The 18529-nt window shown below is 39.3% G+C and overlaps 1 protein-coding gene across 8 annotated transcripts in view; it reads left to right on the top strand.

The window, feature by feature from the left end:
- The window catches only part of birc6 (baculoviral IAP repeat containing 6), an 84881-nt gene extending 66780 nt beyond the window's left edge, over positions 1-18101 (top strand). For all 8 annotated transcript variants that reach the window (XM_047603704.1, XM_047603708.1, XM_047603710.1 and 5 more), the window contains exons 66-73: positions 1859-2004; positions 3330-3440; positions 4841-5058; positions 6800-6961; positions 8369-8446; positions 10400-10588; positions 15413-15547; positions 16861-18101. In XM_047603704.1, coding sequence (XP_047459660.1) covers positions 1859-2004; positions 3330-3440; positions 4841-5058; positions 6800-6961; positions 8369-8446; positions 10400-10588; positions 15413-15547; positions 16861-17040 — 1219 coding nt within the window. In that variant the 3' untranslated portion in view covers positions 17041-18101. The remainder of the gene's footprint in view (positions 1-1858; positions 2005-3329; positions 3441-4840; positions 5059-6799; positions 6962-8368; positions 8447-10399; positions 10589-15412; positions 15548-16860) is intronic.
- The last annotated feature ends 428 nt before the right edge of the window (positions 18102-18529 follow it).

The following is an 18529-nucleotide window of genomic DNA, read 5'->3' on the forward strand; positions in this document are numbered from 1 at the left end:
CTTATTGGGCTTAATGGAATGCTTGATTTTCTTTGGATTTAAAATCTCCTGCCAAGAGGAATTGTTACACATGACTTTGATTGTTTTTTAGCCACATATATGGCAAGTAAGGTCTAATTTAATTGTTTAAACTTGCCATGACCTCACCTCACCCTCCTAAAATCATCAAGTATCCTCTGCATTACTGCTCAACTGGTAACCTTGACATCTGTAGTCGTGTTCACACTTTGGCATTAAAATGTACTCCGAGACACATTTAGATTCAGTCACATAGCCAGAGAGGTGTTCCGGGGCATAGGACGGGAAAAATCTACGATGCAAAGAAAAAAACATCACATTTGCTCTGCATAAAAACAATACAAGTACAAGTCACCATGCAGTACAGCCTAAGAGATGGGACTTCACTGTCTCCTGATGACTGTGCCTTATTATGAATGATGCATCTTATGGTATTTTTAGAAAATGCCTGTCATGAATGTTGTAGCAGCCATTCTGCTGCCAGCATGGTTCATATAAGGTACAGCTGAGAGAAACCTTTTAGTTCCTAGTAAGTGAGTGAATGCAGAAGTGGCACATTGAACCTGTGATGTATGTTCCAGGCTACAGTTTTGTAAGGTCATGCTTTATTGGATGGTTTGTTGTATAGAGTGAGGTCCCTACAGATTTGGGCACTATTTTTATTATTTTGGCCCAGTCAACAAAAATATATATGTTATGAATTAGAAAACTATGGACTATCAGCTTTTATTCAATTGGTTAAACAAAAATATTTGAATAATTTAGAAATTGTAGTTTATACTTATTCACAGCCCTCTATTTTCATACCACAATTCCTATAGTTTGGATGTGAATATCTTTTACTTGATTACTTTATGGCAAACAGCTAAAATAACATACTATGTCAGTGTCCCAGCATATATGGACCTAACTGTATGTTACCAAGTTAATAAGCTGAATGTCTGTAATATAAGAGATAGCAATCACTTGAAATTAGCAGCTAAGACATGGATATTGTGTATTTAAATCTATTGCTTTTATTCTTGGCAACCGCAGAGCTTTCTGTTGATGTTTTTGATGGTATTGGTTTTGCTACAGTCTTTCACATTCTATGCATAGACACACAAGAAAACTGAGACTTGGAAAACCTTGAAAGCGCACACACACACACACACACACACACACACACACACACACACACACACACACACACACACACACACACACAGGCGTACTTGCTTTTTAACTGACACCTAGAAACTTTAATGAAAGAAGAGGCCAAGGGCAAATGGCCAGTCAGTGCAACTGATCACTTAGACGTGTCTCAACCGGTCTAGCCTTAGCCTGCCTGTCTGCAGAGAATGCCAGAAAGATGGGACCTGCTAAGGGCACATGGCTGTGGCTCATTAAGTAGAGCAGGTTGTCCACGAACCAGGTAGTGGTTCAATCACTAGGTCATGCCAAGTGTCCTTGAAAAAGATTCTTTGCATGTATGCTTGTTTAAGTGTGTGTAGATGTTATTGTAAACTTTGAATACCAAAAGGGATTCATTTCAAAACAAGACCATTTACATTATTGTCTATAGATAATAATTTGCCTGCAAGCTCAGTTTACTTTTGCTGGCATACTAACAGCAGTCATTTTTGTATATTTGTTCATTTTTAAACAAGGTATATTCAAGACATTATGGTGGACTTATGTTTTTATAGTCTTCACCTAAATCTCCCCAGGAGTGGATCCCAAATCAAGACAATCAAATATCTCAACATTCAAGCCACACACACAAAAAATAAACTATTGACAACATGAACCCTACACCCAAAGTAATAGGTTTATTGAAATATGACTTTGTGTGTTTCAGGTCAAAGAAGGATAAAAGTAAAGGTGTGGTGAAGACAGAAAGCTCAGACCCAGAGCCCGAGGGTTTGACTCTGCTGGTGCCTGACATCCAGCGGACTGCTGAGATAGTATACGCTGCTACAACAAGCCTACGGCAGGCCAACCAAGGTATGTACACCCAAAATACAGCAACACCAAAATAAGGATTTATTGCCCAAGCGTGTTACAGCAGATTCTACTCGCATATTCTTGTAGTGTTTGATTTAAATTACAGCTGAAGTCTGTTGGGTCATGGCTTTCTGTGCATTTAGGTGATGCTCAACACAAACCCAGCTACTTTTTCAAAGAGATCAGTTGTTACCAGCAATGAATAAAAATAATAAAGTCCTTCTTGTATATTACATGGCCACTTTATGCCTAACTTTCAAGCTTTGTTGCTTGGCAGCCAGCTATTTTGATTTCTGCTCACTCAACTCTCCCATATTCTTTTCTACTATTGTTCTGAAGTTGATCAACAATATTTGACCTATTTTTCTCAGAGCCTGTGACATATCTTATTAGTCCCACAGGGAAGATAAACGGTATATTCAAGCTGTGTCACAAGAAAAAGGGCAACATACACTTGTTGCAAATTTGTCACAACATAGGGAAATTAAGATAGTAAGAGGAAGATTTCAGTTAGTCATGAGTGTCCTATAAAAACAGTGAGATCAACACAATGTCAAGTGCATGACAAAAAATGACACTTCCCCATTACCTCTTTACTACGCAGTACACATTATTAATTATTCCCCATCCACTGATTTTATCCTGCTTGTCCCACTTGATTTATACACCATCAATTCATGTAATGAAATCCATATGATAAAGACCTTTGGAGTCGCACGCTGTGCCATTTCATATGGTGTAGTGCTTGCTTACCGTAGAGCCTTGACAAATGTATAATCATTAAATGAGTCTACAAGCTGTGGAAAATATCTGAGAAAAGTTATCAATAAGAACAGGACAGTATTAACTGAGGAGGGGAAGTAGTCTTTTAGATGCATTCTAACTCTGCAGGCTTGATGTTGATATGAAGCACTTCTTTACACATCTGTAATTATACCTTTATGATAAGTATGCAAATGTTCATTTGTTGAATAATTTTCAACATAAACCACACAAAATTGTTACACAAGAACATGAAAAGCTAATGTTGTTGGCAGAAAAACTCAAGTAACATTTTTTGCTCATTGGAATAGTTTGATTTCTATCACTGTAAGTTACCATCCAATCTGTAAGACTATACAACAATGAGATTAGAGTAGTTCTATCTACAGGAGATTTTCATAGATCTCGTTAGGATGGATGTAGCTGTTCTTTGTGCTTCTTCATCAAACAGAAGCAGAATTTTTATGGGGAAGATGTTTTGTTTCCTTCTGTCGATACTTTCACTCTAAAAACGCTCTTTTTTTTATTAACTCTGGTCTTTGTGATTATTTTTATCTCACCAGAGCGAAGGCTAGTGGAGTCTTCAAAGAAGGCGTCAAGCAGGCCCAAGCCCCTGTCCATACTCCGCTCTCTGGAAGAAAAGTATGTAGCTGCCATGAAGAAACTACAATTCGGTGAGTTTATTTCTTTTCATATAACATATATGGCCTGCTAATAACCTGTGAATGCTGATTGTTGTTGGGTGTGCGATCATGCCCGCAAAATTGAGTTGTACATCCACAATTTCTCAAAAGATATTCTTCTTCATGTAGACAGACAGGCACTCTCTTCTGTCTGCCTTTCCTTTGGTACATGCTCTCTACTTTCATGCCAGAACTGAGAGTTAATCAGGCTTCTTGTCAAGGTGCTTGTCTCTTTTGTCTTGTCGATCCCTTTCCTTTCAGCCATATCCTGATTACAACGGTTTTGCTGTGTCTCAGTTGATTTTGTACACAGCTACATTTCTGAAATAACTGCAGAGTGACTGGGCTGTGAACAGTAGCTGGGTTTACATGGAGACTTTTTTCTCATTCTGATTGAAATCATTCCGATTGAAGATTTCATGTGAGGTGATCTTTTCCAATCTGATGTTTACATGTACCAATAGTTTTAATCTGAACGGCCGTTTCAGGTGCATTACTACCACCTATTGAAATGAAGAGTAGATCTGGATAATCTAAATCCTATAAAATAATCCCACGACTGATCTAATCTAATCTTCCTCTTTGACGTTGCCTTTTGTGTTAGCCTTATAGTAGATGGTCCTCAAGGTTTTCCAGTGGTTCCGAAATTCTTCCACGTTTCGGTCTATCTCACCTTCAATTCCTTGAATTCATTGAATCATCATTCATTGACGAACCTTTTTAAACAGTTCGATATTTCTATATTTTCTGCATTCCAGGTCACCGTTTACATGACTTAATATCAGTTTGGGAAAAGAATTATTCTACCCCTGTGAAATGGAATGAAATGTCATTCGATTTGGGCCTGTTTATTGTGATTGAGGTGTTTAAATGGAGCATTTTCATCTGGTTTGGACTTCTAATGTATGTCTCCATGTAAACCCAGCTAGTGTTGTTCAAACAGCTTCAGTTGGATGAACATTTAACAGTTCATTTGAGCTAAAAGCAAAGACAAAATAGTCTTAAAAGTTTATTACAGAAACATACTATGTTTTTGTGAAGAGCTGTCTTGACTAACTGGCTGGCGCTACCTAGCAGTAAGTATATTTATAATGTAGCGCAAACACACCTCATGTTCCATCATGTGTACAGAAAAACATGCTGTACATTGAGACATGACCTTATATCAAGAAGAAATAACGTGTCAGTTAAAGTGACAAAGGCACTGAAACTCATTTAGATTTAGATTGACTTCTACTGCAGGAATTCAAATATAATTCAATGTAACGAAACCATTTAAGAAGAAATTCTATTATATAGTTGAGTGGCAATGGTTCTGCTTACAACAGGACAGTGATACTGAACGCCTTTTTTTTTTTTTTTTTTTTTTTTTTTGTCTCGTGTACGTCCAGACACCTTTGAAATGGTCTCAGAGGACGAGGATGGGAAGCTGATGTTCAAGGTCAACTACCACTACATGTCTCAGGTGAAGAATGCCAGTGATACCAACAGTGCAGCGAGATCTCGCCGCCTTGCCCAGGAGGCTGTCACCCTGTCCACCTCTCTGCCCTTATCATCCTCTTCCAGCGTCTTTGTCCGCTGTGATGAGGAGAGACTGGACATCATGAAGGTAATGCCCCAGTTAAACTGTTCATCAGCTGTGTTGGTCCAGCACTGCTCGATGGACTTTCTAAATTATGGCAGTGTTACAAAAATGATGATGTTTAGAGTGTTATAGTACTGGTGTATACTCCCTGTAATCAGCTGAATCCACTAGTTTGTGAACTAGGTCATACTGAATCACCACTGTGTACTGGGTTTCTCTTTCTCTGGTTTTACCATACAGCTTGTCATTTACAGCTGTTACTCATTCCCTCACTGACCTTTAGAAACCACTGTCACCCCACAATGAGTGGTAATTGAGTAATGACAAAGTCTACGTAATGTCAAAATCAGAGGAAAATTCGAAATAAAGGCAGCAAGTCGGAATAAAATCACTGCATATGTCAGTGTAAATAGCTTCACTTTAAATGAGGAAAATTTTAAATGTATGTGCCCCCAAAAGACAACATCCACAGTACATTTCATACTGGTTGTGGTCACAAACTGCAAATAAATATATTTGTCCTCATGCTATATTTTGTTATGCACGCATCTTATCAATGTACCAAGATTAATTTTCCCCAAGAATAGCATGGCCTAAGGAGTAGCTTCAGTCGAATGCTACAGTGGCTGGTGAGGTGGAAACCTCGTGATCTGTGAGGGGTCAATACATCCTTGTACCTTACCCCTGCATCCTTACTTTGGTAGGCAAAAAGCCTGGTTCATTTATTCATCGCTGCTTTGGTGGCACAGTTGCTTTTAGTCTGAAAATGCTGCCAGATCAGATTTACTTGACTGGGAATGTGGGAAGTGAAATAAAGTGATGGACCTAAGTGGCCATGTCAAAATAAACTTAATGCATGAGTGGCACTCAGTTCCCTTCAGTGATGTTGCAAGTGTGGTTGCCGAGTCATCTCTGTTTAAAAAAAAAAAAAAAAAAAAAAAAGATATCTTACTCAAGAACAAAGTGGGTCATGATCGCATTTCTCTGAAATGAAAACATATTCACTCTTTATCCTGGAATGTCTCTATAGATTTAGTAAGCTGGCTGCTGCTGCAATATCTCTGGAGATAATCTAGATTCCCTTTACAATGATGTATTTATGTTCTTCATCCTTGTCTGACACAGGACACTCTACAAGTGTCAGTGGCTTGGTAAAGTTATAGTGTTGGTCTGTTAACTGTCCTGGATTGAGGGTTAGCAATTAACTGGCTAGCCCACAAACCTCTGCTTGCAAGGTTGAACTCCACAACTGTATAGTCAGATCTGCCTTTGCATACCACTGTGCACAATAAAAATGACATGTAGTGGCACAAGTAAGCTTTGGCATCGTTATGGCACCTGCTGTAAACTGTATATACATATTCATATGCAAAATGGATGAGGATACACACAACAGACATCATCTCTTTAGATGCCATCGCTGTTGTCTAGATTGCAACAGGAACCCATTTTGTTAAGGAGACTGCGTTGAGTCAAGCACACCTCACCACGCCAAACTATAAAAGGTAGTTTTCCAGTCATTAATCACAAAGAAGTCCATGAGTTCTTTTGATAGTCTCCATCTAACTACCTTTTTTGTTGAGTCTGGAAGAGACCATTGCTCATTCATTTTTTTTTGTCATTTAACATTTGTTACATACAAAGTCACTGTTATCTGTGCATCCATTGCCACATTACCTTTCAGTGTGTGATTAATAACTACCCTTTCTTTCTCGGGCTGCTTGTTAAAACATTAAAAAAAAAAAAATCCTCTTTGTGTTTACAGGTTCTCATCACAGGCCCAGCTGACACCCCCTATGCCAATGGCTGCTTTGAGTTTGATGTGTATTTTCCCCAAGACTATCCTAACTCGCCTCCGCTGGTCAACCTGGAGACCACCGGTGGACACAGTGTTCGCTTTAACCCTAACCTCTACAATGATGGCAAAGTAAGTTGAAAAATCTTTTAATTTAAGTTGCTGATGAAGTTAATGACTTAGACCAATTACTTGGTCACGGTAGCTTTGTTGCACATAAAAAACACTCTTAAAAAACACAAGAAAGATAAAGTAAAATAAGATTAGATTAAAATAAAATAAAATAAAATAAAAAAATCTAGTAAAACAAAATAACCAGCTAAACCAGCAAAACATTTACAGAATTAGCATTGTGAACCAATATACAAAAGTAGTTGGCAAAACCGTGTCCAACAGTGTCCTCATGTTCCCCAGGAGTACAGACGTATGACTAAGACTCACTCATCATGGTTTATTACATTACATAGACTAGGAATATCTGTCATATTTGGATATTTGTCACGTAAAGAGCTTGAGATCAAATTATTATGACATGCCATGTCATTATGACATGCCTTACTGAGACATAGTGATTATAAGGGATTGGAAATTGGCAAAAAAAAAAAACAAAAACAGCTTTAGGTTGGGAGAATTAGCTTGCAGTGCAGCTTTGACATCTCTAAAGAATAAGGAAAATCATAGGAGTTATGAAGTGTCACATTAACCCAATATGTCTGAATACCTTTCTAGTTCTGTCACATGTCCTTTTTTTCCACCATCTTTTTAAACTTGACATTTAGTAGTGGGGATCCCCCACTACCTTCTCCAGACATTGCCCTGGATTTCTTCCATTTAGAAGCTGGGGTCAAAGTGTTGAAGCCCACCCCCTCAGCTCCACTTCATTAGGCTTTCTCTGACAGGGTTTCCATAATGGAAACAGACAGCCACTATAAGAAATTTGCGGGGCATCCCACACCAGTGGCACAGCAAGACAGAAGCAAGAGGAAAAGTTGGGTGTTTAAATGAAGGACAGGGAAGGCAGAGGGATTTTAAGAAATGTATTGCTGTGAAGACATGCAGCAAATTGTAATTGCTTCACTACAGTGATATACAGGTGCAAAGTTTTAGACATGCAAACCAAAAATTTGAAAACTCACTATATTGACACATTTGACATAATTGGTATAGTCTGTACTTAAACATAAATCTACTTATTCTTCTATAATATCCTAACTGCTGCCACAAGCTGGGTACACTGTGATGAGGGCAGACAGTGTTTTTTCTAATCTTTAAGCTGCTAGAGGAGGAAGGATTAAACTAAATGTTACTGCAAAGTAAACTTTGATATGGATTTAGGCAAGCTGATTTTAGAGCTAGCACTTGATCATAAACTACCCAAAGATATTTCCCCAGAATGTTCTCAGACTGGATATAACACCAATGTAATGCCAGTGTCAGCCTCAAGCATGGCTTTCTGTGATATATTCCGTTTTGTTAAGACTGATTTCATAAATGTTTCTTCTGCGTTTGTGTGATGACTGTGTCTCTTTTATTAATCAGGTATGTTTAAGTATCCTCAACACATGGCACGGGAGACCAGAGGAGAAATGGAACCCACAGACCTCAAGCTTTTTACAGGTGAGATAGAAATTGATATCTAAATGGATCTGTTACAATCTTTCTGTTACAGACAATAGTTTGTCACAGCCCTGTCATTACACCCCCAGGAGCTTTGTATTATGGGCCTTAGGTGTTATTTTTACTTTGGTAACCGTGTGTGGGTATTAATGTAAAAATTTAACGTTTCAATTATCTTTTTTTTTTTTTTTTTTTTAACAAACTAAAGAACTGTTAAAGATCATTTTTTATCACGGGTCCACTCCCCACCTTCAACTGTGAAATTGGACATTTCCATAGTACATATCCCTCAGCTCCTAGTTACAGACAGTATCTCTCTGTAGAAGTGCCACTTTTATTGACAACTTAAACTTATTCTAAAGTTTTATACTCCATTGCACAACTGAAGGTCAGGTCCAGTTTGGCAGTCATAAAGAAGCCCTGTATAACTGACCGATTCTGCAATCACAAAAGGGAATGCAGAAAAGCAGAGTGAAAGAAATCTCACTTCAAAGCTGCCTTTACTTTCAAAATGTTTTGGAAAAATTGTGTCCAAGCTGCATCTGTGCTTCAAACTAAGAATGTATTTAAAAGCTTTAGTTTCAGGTCACAAATTATGGTGACGGATGATGGACAATGGCAGGTGACAATTGCATGAACTCAGTCTTGGTACTCTCTGACCTGAGTGTTTCCTTTGATGGGATAGATCATGGCATTGTTTTAAACAGGCCGAGGTAGTGGGCAGGGATATCAGGGACTGGTTATCCTGATATTTATCCAATAGAAGATTTCATGCTGTTGTGAATTTTTAAATAATAATTAAATAATCTATCTCTAATATAATACCAGCCAAGGGTAGTACCCTTGGCTGGATCCATCTGCAACAACATCAGTACTGTTGCTGTCTTACTGATTAATTTGAAAGCTCTTCATGGCCCCCGAGCTACATCTCTGACCTTTTAGCACCACCTGCACGTACCATGCGATCCTCAGGCAGAGGTCTGCTATGTATCTGCAGAGATCTACAGGCACTGCAGTAGTGATATCATTTTAAATTATATTTCTTGGTAAAGGAATATGTTTGCTCGCCAGTCATTTTTTTTTTTTTTTGCCTTTTTGTGTGGACTGTGTGCACTTTAGCATGGCTGGGTGTCTAGAATTGTGTTCAGGCTTAATAAACACACACGGTCTTCAACATAGCACGTTGACACACACAGGATTCATTTTTGATTTTAATCCAACAAGCGAAACAGAATCCTGTGAAATGATCCCTCCTTTTCTTTTATGTACAGTAATTCCCTCACATGGAGGGTTGGAGGGTGCATAGAGATGTCTCCATTGATTATCATTAAAGTTACCCTGCTGCAAATCAATAATGGAACATAAGGTGTTTGGTGAATAGGAGACATGGGAGTTGGCTGGAATTAAGCTGCCATCAACAGGGGAGTTATACCCAGTTTAAGACGAGGACATGGCATCAGATGTAAGTCAGGGTATCCACTTGATGGAGTATTTTCAAGTTGATCTAGTTCCAGTGTGGCTTGGGCCAGCAGGCATGCCTCCAAGCCCAACATCATCATTGTTGGTAATGTAGTGGCTGGGAGCCAATGGTATGGTCCAAGAGGACGTCCCCAGTCTCCTTGAGACGGGCAAAGGCATTTATCAAACTGTTAATAAAGACACATTAAAATATGTATCTGTATGGGGCCAAATGTTCCTTGCTTTTGTCAAACTTTCTCTTGAGTGTCCACCATTGCCAAGATCATTTAAATGCTTTAGATCTTAAGGGCAGGGAGGGTATGTCAGGCTAATTTACCAGTAGACCAGGATTATGTCTAACTTTTTGGAAGCATTAATTGTATTGAAACACAGTTTCATCACAGTACTTCTGGAAACCATGTTATAATCTAGAAGTTCATATTTTCAATCGCTCCATTTAATTTCTGTCTGCTTTAATTCATCAATCTACTGAAGGTGCTAGTGTCGGTGCAGTCCCTCATCCTAGTGGCTGAGCCTTACTTCAATGAGCCAGGTTATGAACGCTCCCGCGGGACTCCAAGTGGCACTCAGAGCTCTCGGGAGTATGATGGCAACATTCGACAGGCCACTGTCAAGTGGGCAATGCTGGAGCAAATGCGGAACCCGTCACCATGCTTCAAAGAGGTAGGATTTACTGTTGTGAATAAGAAACTGTTAATTCTCAAGTATTTATTAAACACCTTTCTGGTTCCATTGTTGAACTTGTACCTTATAAGGTGTATGGAAATATTTGGACATTAAGAAAATATTCAGTTTAACCACCTAGCAATAAAGTCACTTTGAAATAAAATAAAACTAAATAAAATTATTAATTTTACTCAATCTTTCCAGCCCACCGAGGAATAAAGTAGAAAGTCAAACTGCCTTGGATTAAATGGACGTATTTTAGATTTGTTCAAGATATACAGTGATTTAAATTATACATTATTCTCCATAGCCCACACTACTTACATGATCTGTAGCATTTCAAGGTGAAATATTAAAGGTCTGTCTGACAGAAGAAAAAATAAGTCTCACAATGAAATGCACCACTGTCAGAAGTTGTTGAAAGGACATGATGGTTGGTATTGCCACCTGGCTGAGCAACATACCCACACATAAATTCCATTCTGCTTGGTGAGCTGTGTGCTCCCATGTTCTTTTCTCACCACATCCATGTGCGCTGAATATTATTGGATTCAACGCACATAATGTCAGAGCTACATTTAAAGAGCGGCAACTGCTTTATTTTTGTCTTTGATGAAATACAGGGCGTATTTATCAATTTGTATTTGCTCAAACCTTTTTGAGTAGCTTAACGTTTAGTTCTGACTTGAATGTAGGAATAACATTTGGAGATACACAAATATGATGCTACATGTTAACAATTAGGCAAGTGGCCATTTCTCTAGCTTTGACTTTATCATGGTAGTTTCATACTGGTCATGAAGTAACGACTGTATGTCCCACAGTGAGAAGAAGCCATATAAAGGGTGTACTACTGGTTTGCAAACAGATAAGAGTGCTGGTTTGCGTTGCATTTTAACTGATTAACTCATTCTGATATCTTGATCATATCAGCTGATTTTTCCTTGTTAAGAATGTGTTATCCTTTTTTGTTTTGCCATAACTAATGAGAAGGGAGATGTAGTTGTACTGATGGAGTCATTCTCATAGACAAAGTAGTTATAGAGTGAGATAATGTCTTCTTCTTGATCCCATTTACTTGTTCTGATTGGATGATTGTTTCCTCCACTTGCCATATGTGCATAAGACAGCCATGTATGAGACAAGCATCAGACCTGTTGAACATTTTCAGATGACTGCTGTGATATAGAGTTTATTAACGAGGTAGTAAATGGATAGCTTTATGGCATTTTTGTCTTTTTTCCTCACACATACTGATCTCATGTCCACCCATGGCTATGGATGTTTTTTGAAGTGATAAGTACCTCCACGGAAGTCTTTGGAGCCAGAATGACTAAAAATCAGATAGAGGTGCTTGTCCATCCTGTCCTATGAGATGAGATTGAGATGATACGATACGATACGATACGATACGATACTTTATTGATCCCCATTGGGAAAATTCTATCTAGCTATCAGGCTATTTCCAGGCCAAAGCTCCACTGTCCTGAACTGCCATCAGCTTCTTCCATTTGTCCTTCATTTTGACCTTACTGCGAGCATTGCTGCTTCCTTATCACAGAATATGTATTCTAAAGTGAAAGTTGCAATGTTTATTTGTGGTACATGTGTTTTTAAGAGTCACCGTGTACTATTTATAAAAGTAGAGCTAGAGAATTGAGTACAGGTTTGAATTATGCTGAAGCACATTGTCAGGTGGAATTAAGGACAATGTGTGTTTGGGAGAGAAAGAATATACTTGTAAATGTGCATGTGTAAGGTGAAGGATTCACCAAGGCAAAACAAAATATTTTGAGGTGGAATATATATCTTTTAAGGAATTGGATTGTTTGGTTGTGTTATTTATTGATTTTTGAGAGACGTCACTATCTTCAATACCTTTTCTTTAGGATATGTGTGTGTCAGTCTCTAGCTGGGGGATCATTTAGGATCTTATGTGCTGGCAGCTTGGCACCATCACCTGAGAAAAGTACTACTCCATCTACATTTGATACTTTATCTTTCTGTTTGGTTTGAAATGATATTAAAATAACTTGTCAAACAACCTGTCATTTCTTTTCACATTAGGCTACACAGGTGCACATACAGTAGATGGCATATATTGTAGTTACCAGAACAGGAATGTTAACATGATTTTAGCCACATCAAGCCTATTTGGAACTATAACCAAACGCAGTCCAAGCCAATGTAATGTAAGCGTTGGTGTGTTTTGTTTTTCAAATCAGCATTTCACTTTATCTGGGTTTTACCCCTTTATTAATCATCAGATACAACTTAATTACTGAAGTAAGTGACGGTTTGCTGAGAGTAAACCGAGTTGGTTATTGTGGTATGTTTTACTTAACTAGTGTTGTACCTTTCAGCTGTGGGAGCTTGTGTCGTGGTCGGAAATATTTATCCCCCTGCCTGGCACTGGGTCAGGGCTGCGGTCAGGGCCAGTAGGGCAGCTTCCTGAATCTCTGGCACACTACAGATGGAATACAGAAAACCAAGAAGAATGTTTTTAATGGCTGTAGGATTCAGTCTTGCCCCTGACCCTTCGTTTAAACACATCCATTCCTCTACACTTCTTCCTCTGCGATTGCTCTGTGGAATAATGAGTGAACAGCATTGCCTTAAAGGTCACTGAGTTATTGGATCTCCATTAGAGGAACTTGTTTCTGACTGTACACATGAGCTGGATGTCCTCATGTGTATGTTGCACCATGTAGCTCTGTGTGTGCTTGTCTAAAGGCGGTCATCCTGAAAGGTCATTTGCCAAGGCACTGTAATCCCTCGATCAGAGATGGTTTGCATACAGAGTTTCCTTTCATGTTGAGATTGATGGCCATGTCCAAATACCAAAAGTCAAATGGCTTCTGGCCCAAGCCAGATGACGCCCTGGGGAAGGTTCCCAAACTTCCACATGTCTGATCATGTCTACGCATAATATCAGGAATGTGCTTCTGCCATTATGTTTGTCATCATGGCGTGTAAATGGGCTTTGTGTCTTGATGCCTGTTCCTTGTAGCAGCAGCAGCAGCAGCATGTTTACCTCATGTATATGACCTTGAAAAAATCCTTCTCAGATGTGAGCTGCTGTTCCACTTCACTGAATCAACCAAAGGAGTGTCTATGTGGATTAGAAAGACTGAGTTGTAAGAGGAGATGGAATGACAATGGAGAGAACAGAGGACATGTAAAAGGAAGAGAGATATTAAATCAGCCTCCAAACCCTTTGGTCTGCCTCCTTGCTGCTCCTCTCCTGGTAAACAGCAAATCAGTAGCCACCATAAGAATGAATCCCCTCCCTCCACCAGCACAAAAGCAGCTACAGACACAAGGACAACAGTGCATGCTGCATACTGATGGCCAAGCTCTGGCAATGGTTGCAAGGAATTCAGCTGAAGGAGGAGGGGATCTGGTATAGATGTTTGACATCATCCATCACAAGTAGTGTCACACGGACAGTGTCGGAGTAATTTAAGCACCGTTGAGAATTAACAGCCTTTAGTTATGGAGATGTGAAGAAAGAAGCTAGAGAAATGGAGTTTATTTTAAACTGCAAATGATTTCACTGTTCATGTGATGCTGTCTGATCTGGTTTTGTTTATATCCATATTAACATAAAACTTTACTTTGTGTTCTAAGTGTAGGTCTGTTACAGTACATAACACCTGGTGTCCTTACTCCTTTGATTCAGATTAGGGCAAGGCGTGCATTAGGAGTCTGACAGGTGCTTGTATGTTCTTCTTCCTGACTGAGTACAAAAGATGTACATGGCAAAGCTGACCAGGAGTTCCAGTTCTATTTGTATTTCAGCTCTAATTTCTCTCTTAAAGCTGGAGAGAAGCACACAAGATTCATTGAAGCATTGTATTTTGTACTCGGTGTTATTCACTCCTGTAATTTACAGGATTGTGGATTTACGTACGGTGAACCTTTATTTACTTATTTAATTTTACTTGTTTTCTTTTTATTCTATTTTATTTTATATTATTGTTATTGTTGTTTTTTTAATATTTTACTCCAGCTCTAGTGTTTCCTCACTGAGGACCGTCCTCTCTGGGAGCTGTGATGACGCTGTGGGGATGGTCCTGGCTCAGTGGGGTGGAGGGGCCCAGTCACTGCCTATGTTTGTGGCATGGACTCCTCCGTCAGCCTGGGCTGGGGTGGTCCCTGCCGTGTTGTCCCTACAGGTGGGGGCTGTGAACGGCTCCCAGTGTGGACGGTCCTCTGTGATGGTGTCTCCTCACTAGTCTGTCTGTGCTCAGCCATGTCTGTCATTTTATCTGCGCTCTTTATATCCCTGTGCTCCTTTGGGTGTGTGCATGTGTTTGTGTGTGTGCATGCATGCATGCATGCGTGTGTGTGGGAAGGGGGAGGTTTCTGCAGGCTTTTTTTTTTTTTTTTTTTTTTTGCAGGTTTTATATATGTTTGTTCTATGTGTAAAGCACCCTGGGTTGCAATTCATTTGTATGAAAGGTGCTATATAAATAAAGTTGATTTGATTTTATTAGATCCCAAACTGATCAAGTATCTGTGGGATGATCTATAGAGGCCCCTCCCCTCAACCCATAGGACCCAAAGACCCCACTAACATTCTGTTACCAGACACAACAGGACACTTTCAGAAGGTCCATTCTCTGATGAATCACAACAGTTTTGGTTTATGTTAGGAAGATGGTCTTAATGTTATGCTTGATCTGTGTATTAGATAAACGGTTAGTCAAGCTTTGTGTCACTCTACAAAAATGAATATTTGTCACAGTAACTTATTGGAGTTTTTTTTTTTATCTTTACTCTGATTTATTCAGAACTCTGGTCTTTGTTTGCTTGCAGGTGATCCACAAACATTTCTACCTGAAGAGAACAGAGATCATGTCTCAGTGTGAGGAGTGGATCGCTGACATCCAGCAGTACAGCAGTGACAAGCGGGTTGGGCGCACCATGTCTCACCATGCTGCTGCTCTAAAGGTAATGTCATTTAAAGAGCTACTGCTCATTTAAACATTTTCATGTTTTTTAGATGTAAACTAAACATTAAAACATAATTGTATGAGTTCAAACCAGCCTAACCCAGTGCATTTTAGAATTATCCTGAACGTTGCTTACACTCCCATATAAGCTGATGATTTCGGACTTAATTATGTGCATAGTCTTGGCCCTGAGGTCTACGCTGGGCTCTGCATAAGAAAAAAAAAAGCTATAGTATCTAACTTTATCTCCAAGTAATAATTATGCATGTAAGTAGAGCACAGCTGTTATCTCTAAATTATGTGCATGCTGTTTAGGTGTGCTTGGAAGTGGCTGTTGGTTTATATTTGGCCTGAACAAGCAGCATTTCAGCCCCTGTAGCCCTGTCCATAAAAGCACCAAAATGCATTACAAGTGAACAAGTAAAGAATTGAAAGCACTCAAAACACATTTACAACTCATCAAAAGAAGTACATCAGTAATGTCAGTCAACACGTGTAGTGTGTTTGACCACAAATGGCCCTCACACCTCCAAATGTTTCCTGAATGTGTCTTTGGTGTGCGAGCACCTGAACCCTGTCATGTGTTTAATACCTACACATGCTGATACTAGGGACGCTGTTGTAAACAATTATTGCACATGGTAGTTGAGGGCTTGATATGTGTCTAATGGGAACCTCAGTCATCGCAGTCATAATTCCAATTATTACTATACCTGTGTGGTGAGCTGTATTCTTAAAGCAAATTTCCACTTTTCTTAACAAGAATGTTTGGATGAAGTATGTGTATGATCCCCTCTTTGTTAAGATTTGACATATTCTGATTGGATTCTTTCAAAGCCTATTCCTAATTACTTCCTGGACCATTTTGTGTACATTATCTTATCTCAGTTTGACTCGTGCTGCTGAAGGAACTCTCGTCTCCTCTTTCAAAGCTGTTTAAAATACAAGCCCCCAACCACAAATGGAGACTTTCCTTCTGGCTTCTCTCAGTCTTTCCCCCTGTAAATAACTCCAAGGTCCACCAGTATAAGAATGTGGAATGAAATGGTTGCACCCTGTTTTTATTTCAACATAGGATGACTGGCCTTTTTAACCAGTTTTAGTCACAAACAGAATCAAATTCTAACATGCATGCATCAAGGAATTACCAAGAACTGCAGTTGCTCTGACCACTTGAGGAGTCTATATTCCTGGACCTCTGGGTTAAAATGTCTAAAGTTACAGCAGAATTAAGGATTGTTACAGCTGAATTTATCCTACAACCACTGTACGGGGAAGAATTTTCAATTGTGTGTTTTGTTCTCCTCACAGAGACACACAGCTCAGCTCAGAGAGGAGCTCCTGAAGCTGCCCTGCCCAGATGGACTGGAGCCGGACAGCGACGAGTTCTCAGAGAAGAGCGCCGCCCTCATCCTCAAAGAGCTGCCCAGTCAGGATGCAGAGAAGCCTGGCAGCAGTCAGGACGGCCACTGCAGCGAGGGTCAGCTATGAAGCTCCAACCCTCACTCCCCATCCCTCCCTTTAACCCCTTAACCTCTTCCAGCATCTTCAGCCCCCACCTTCCTGATTACTCTTTCAAAGACTGGATGGCTTCAGAGCACAAGCCATCACTTTGTCAATATTTGTATGTAAAGATCTAATAGCAGAACGAGGGGACGACAAGGTGACGAGATGAACTCTGAACTATGCTATGCCCTTATTGAAAACAGTCAACAAAAACTTTTATTTACCTGTAAAAGAGTGTAAACATTTTGTGCTTTTTTCCAATTGTGAAATAACCACTGATTGGTATGTTATTAAACTTGTTTATGTATACATAATGGCAGAGGAAAAATTACAGATTATATAAGGGAAACTACCTTTAGAGAAGAATGTTTACTGAATGTGTTTTTTCTTTTCTTTTTGACTGTTAGAGCGAGAGTAGTTGTAACCAAGGATATATTGGTCATTCTTTAAGGAAACTATTTAAAAAAGAAAACATACAGGTAACAGAATCTGAGATAAAATCCCCTCTGATCATCCGTTGCTTCATCTGATTTCTTTCGGATCATATCCACTTGAATAAAGGTTGAGATGGACATTCTTAAATGCTATGTTATCCGTTTTACAGGCTCCAGATTAAACAGCACCATGCTCTTGATAAACGTTGTTGCCTCTCAGAACCTCTCCATGACTGCTTTCCATCAACATGACTGTAGATCCCAAGACTGTGTGTCAGAGCCACATGGGAAATGATGTACTTTGAAGGCTTGTGCATGTGTATGTGTGTTTTCTGTGCGTGTGCAACAATCCCCAGTGAGATACAAAGCTGTGATGTGCCTTTGATCTACACCATACCACCAAATACTCCAACTGAGTACCTTTACTGATTTCTTTGCTCTTTCTACAAAATTAAGAATTCTGCTCCGTCTGACATAAAAGAAACTGCTTTGATCTTTTTTTTATTATGTTGAACTCCAGTGAACAAAAAAAAAATGCACTTTCTATTTTACTCACTCCTCAGAACAGTCACATATTCCTTTTGCTAGGACATTAAATGGAGCTTGAAAGTATGGACTTCTTGTGGAAATGTTTCTTTGTGTGTATTACGGGACACCTCTCACCTGAAGGGAAAGTTATAAAGAGGCAACAACGGCGAATGCTGGCTCAGACAGATTAGCATTTCTTCTTGTGGGTGTATTTATTGGATCTTTTTCTGCTGCTCAGTGAGAAGCCGAGTACCTTTGGACTCACATGACACATAAGTTAATTTGTTCCACAGAACCATCTGGAAAGACATCCACGAAGAGACGCATTGACACGTGATTGGACGAATCATCTGTCGGAGTCTGGCTCATCAAATAAGAGCATCAGAGCTATAGAGAGACAGATAACTGAAATTTACAGAGGTTCTGCCTACATGACAAGACCTGAATCAAGACTCATTTAATGTGAAGTTATTTACATTAGAATCGACCAAAGAGGTTAGGAGTGTGGATGG

The sequence above is a fragment of the Mugil cephalus genome, chromosome 13, assembly GCF_022458985.1.
Source record: "Mugil cephalus isolate CIBA_MC_2020 chromosome 13, CIBA_Mcephalus_1.1, whole genome shotgun sequence".
In the NCBI taxonomy this organism is placed as follows: domain Eukaryota; kingdom Metazoa; phylum Chordata; class Actinopteri; order Mugiliformes; family Mugilidae; genus Mugil; species Mugil cephalus.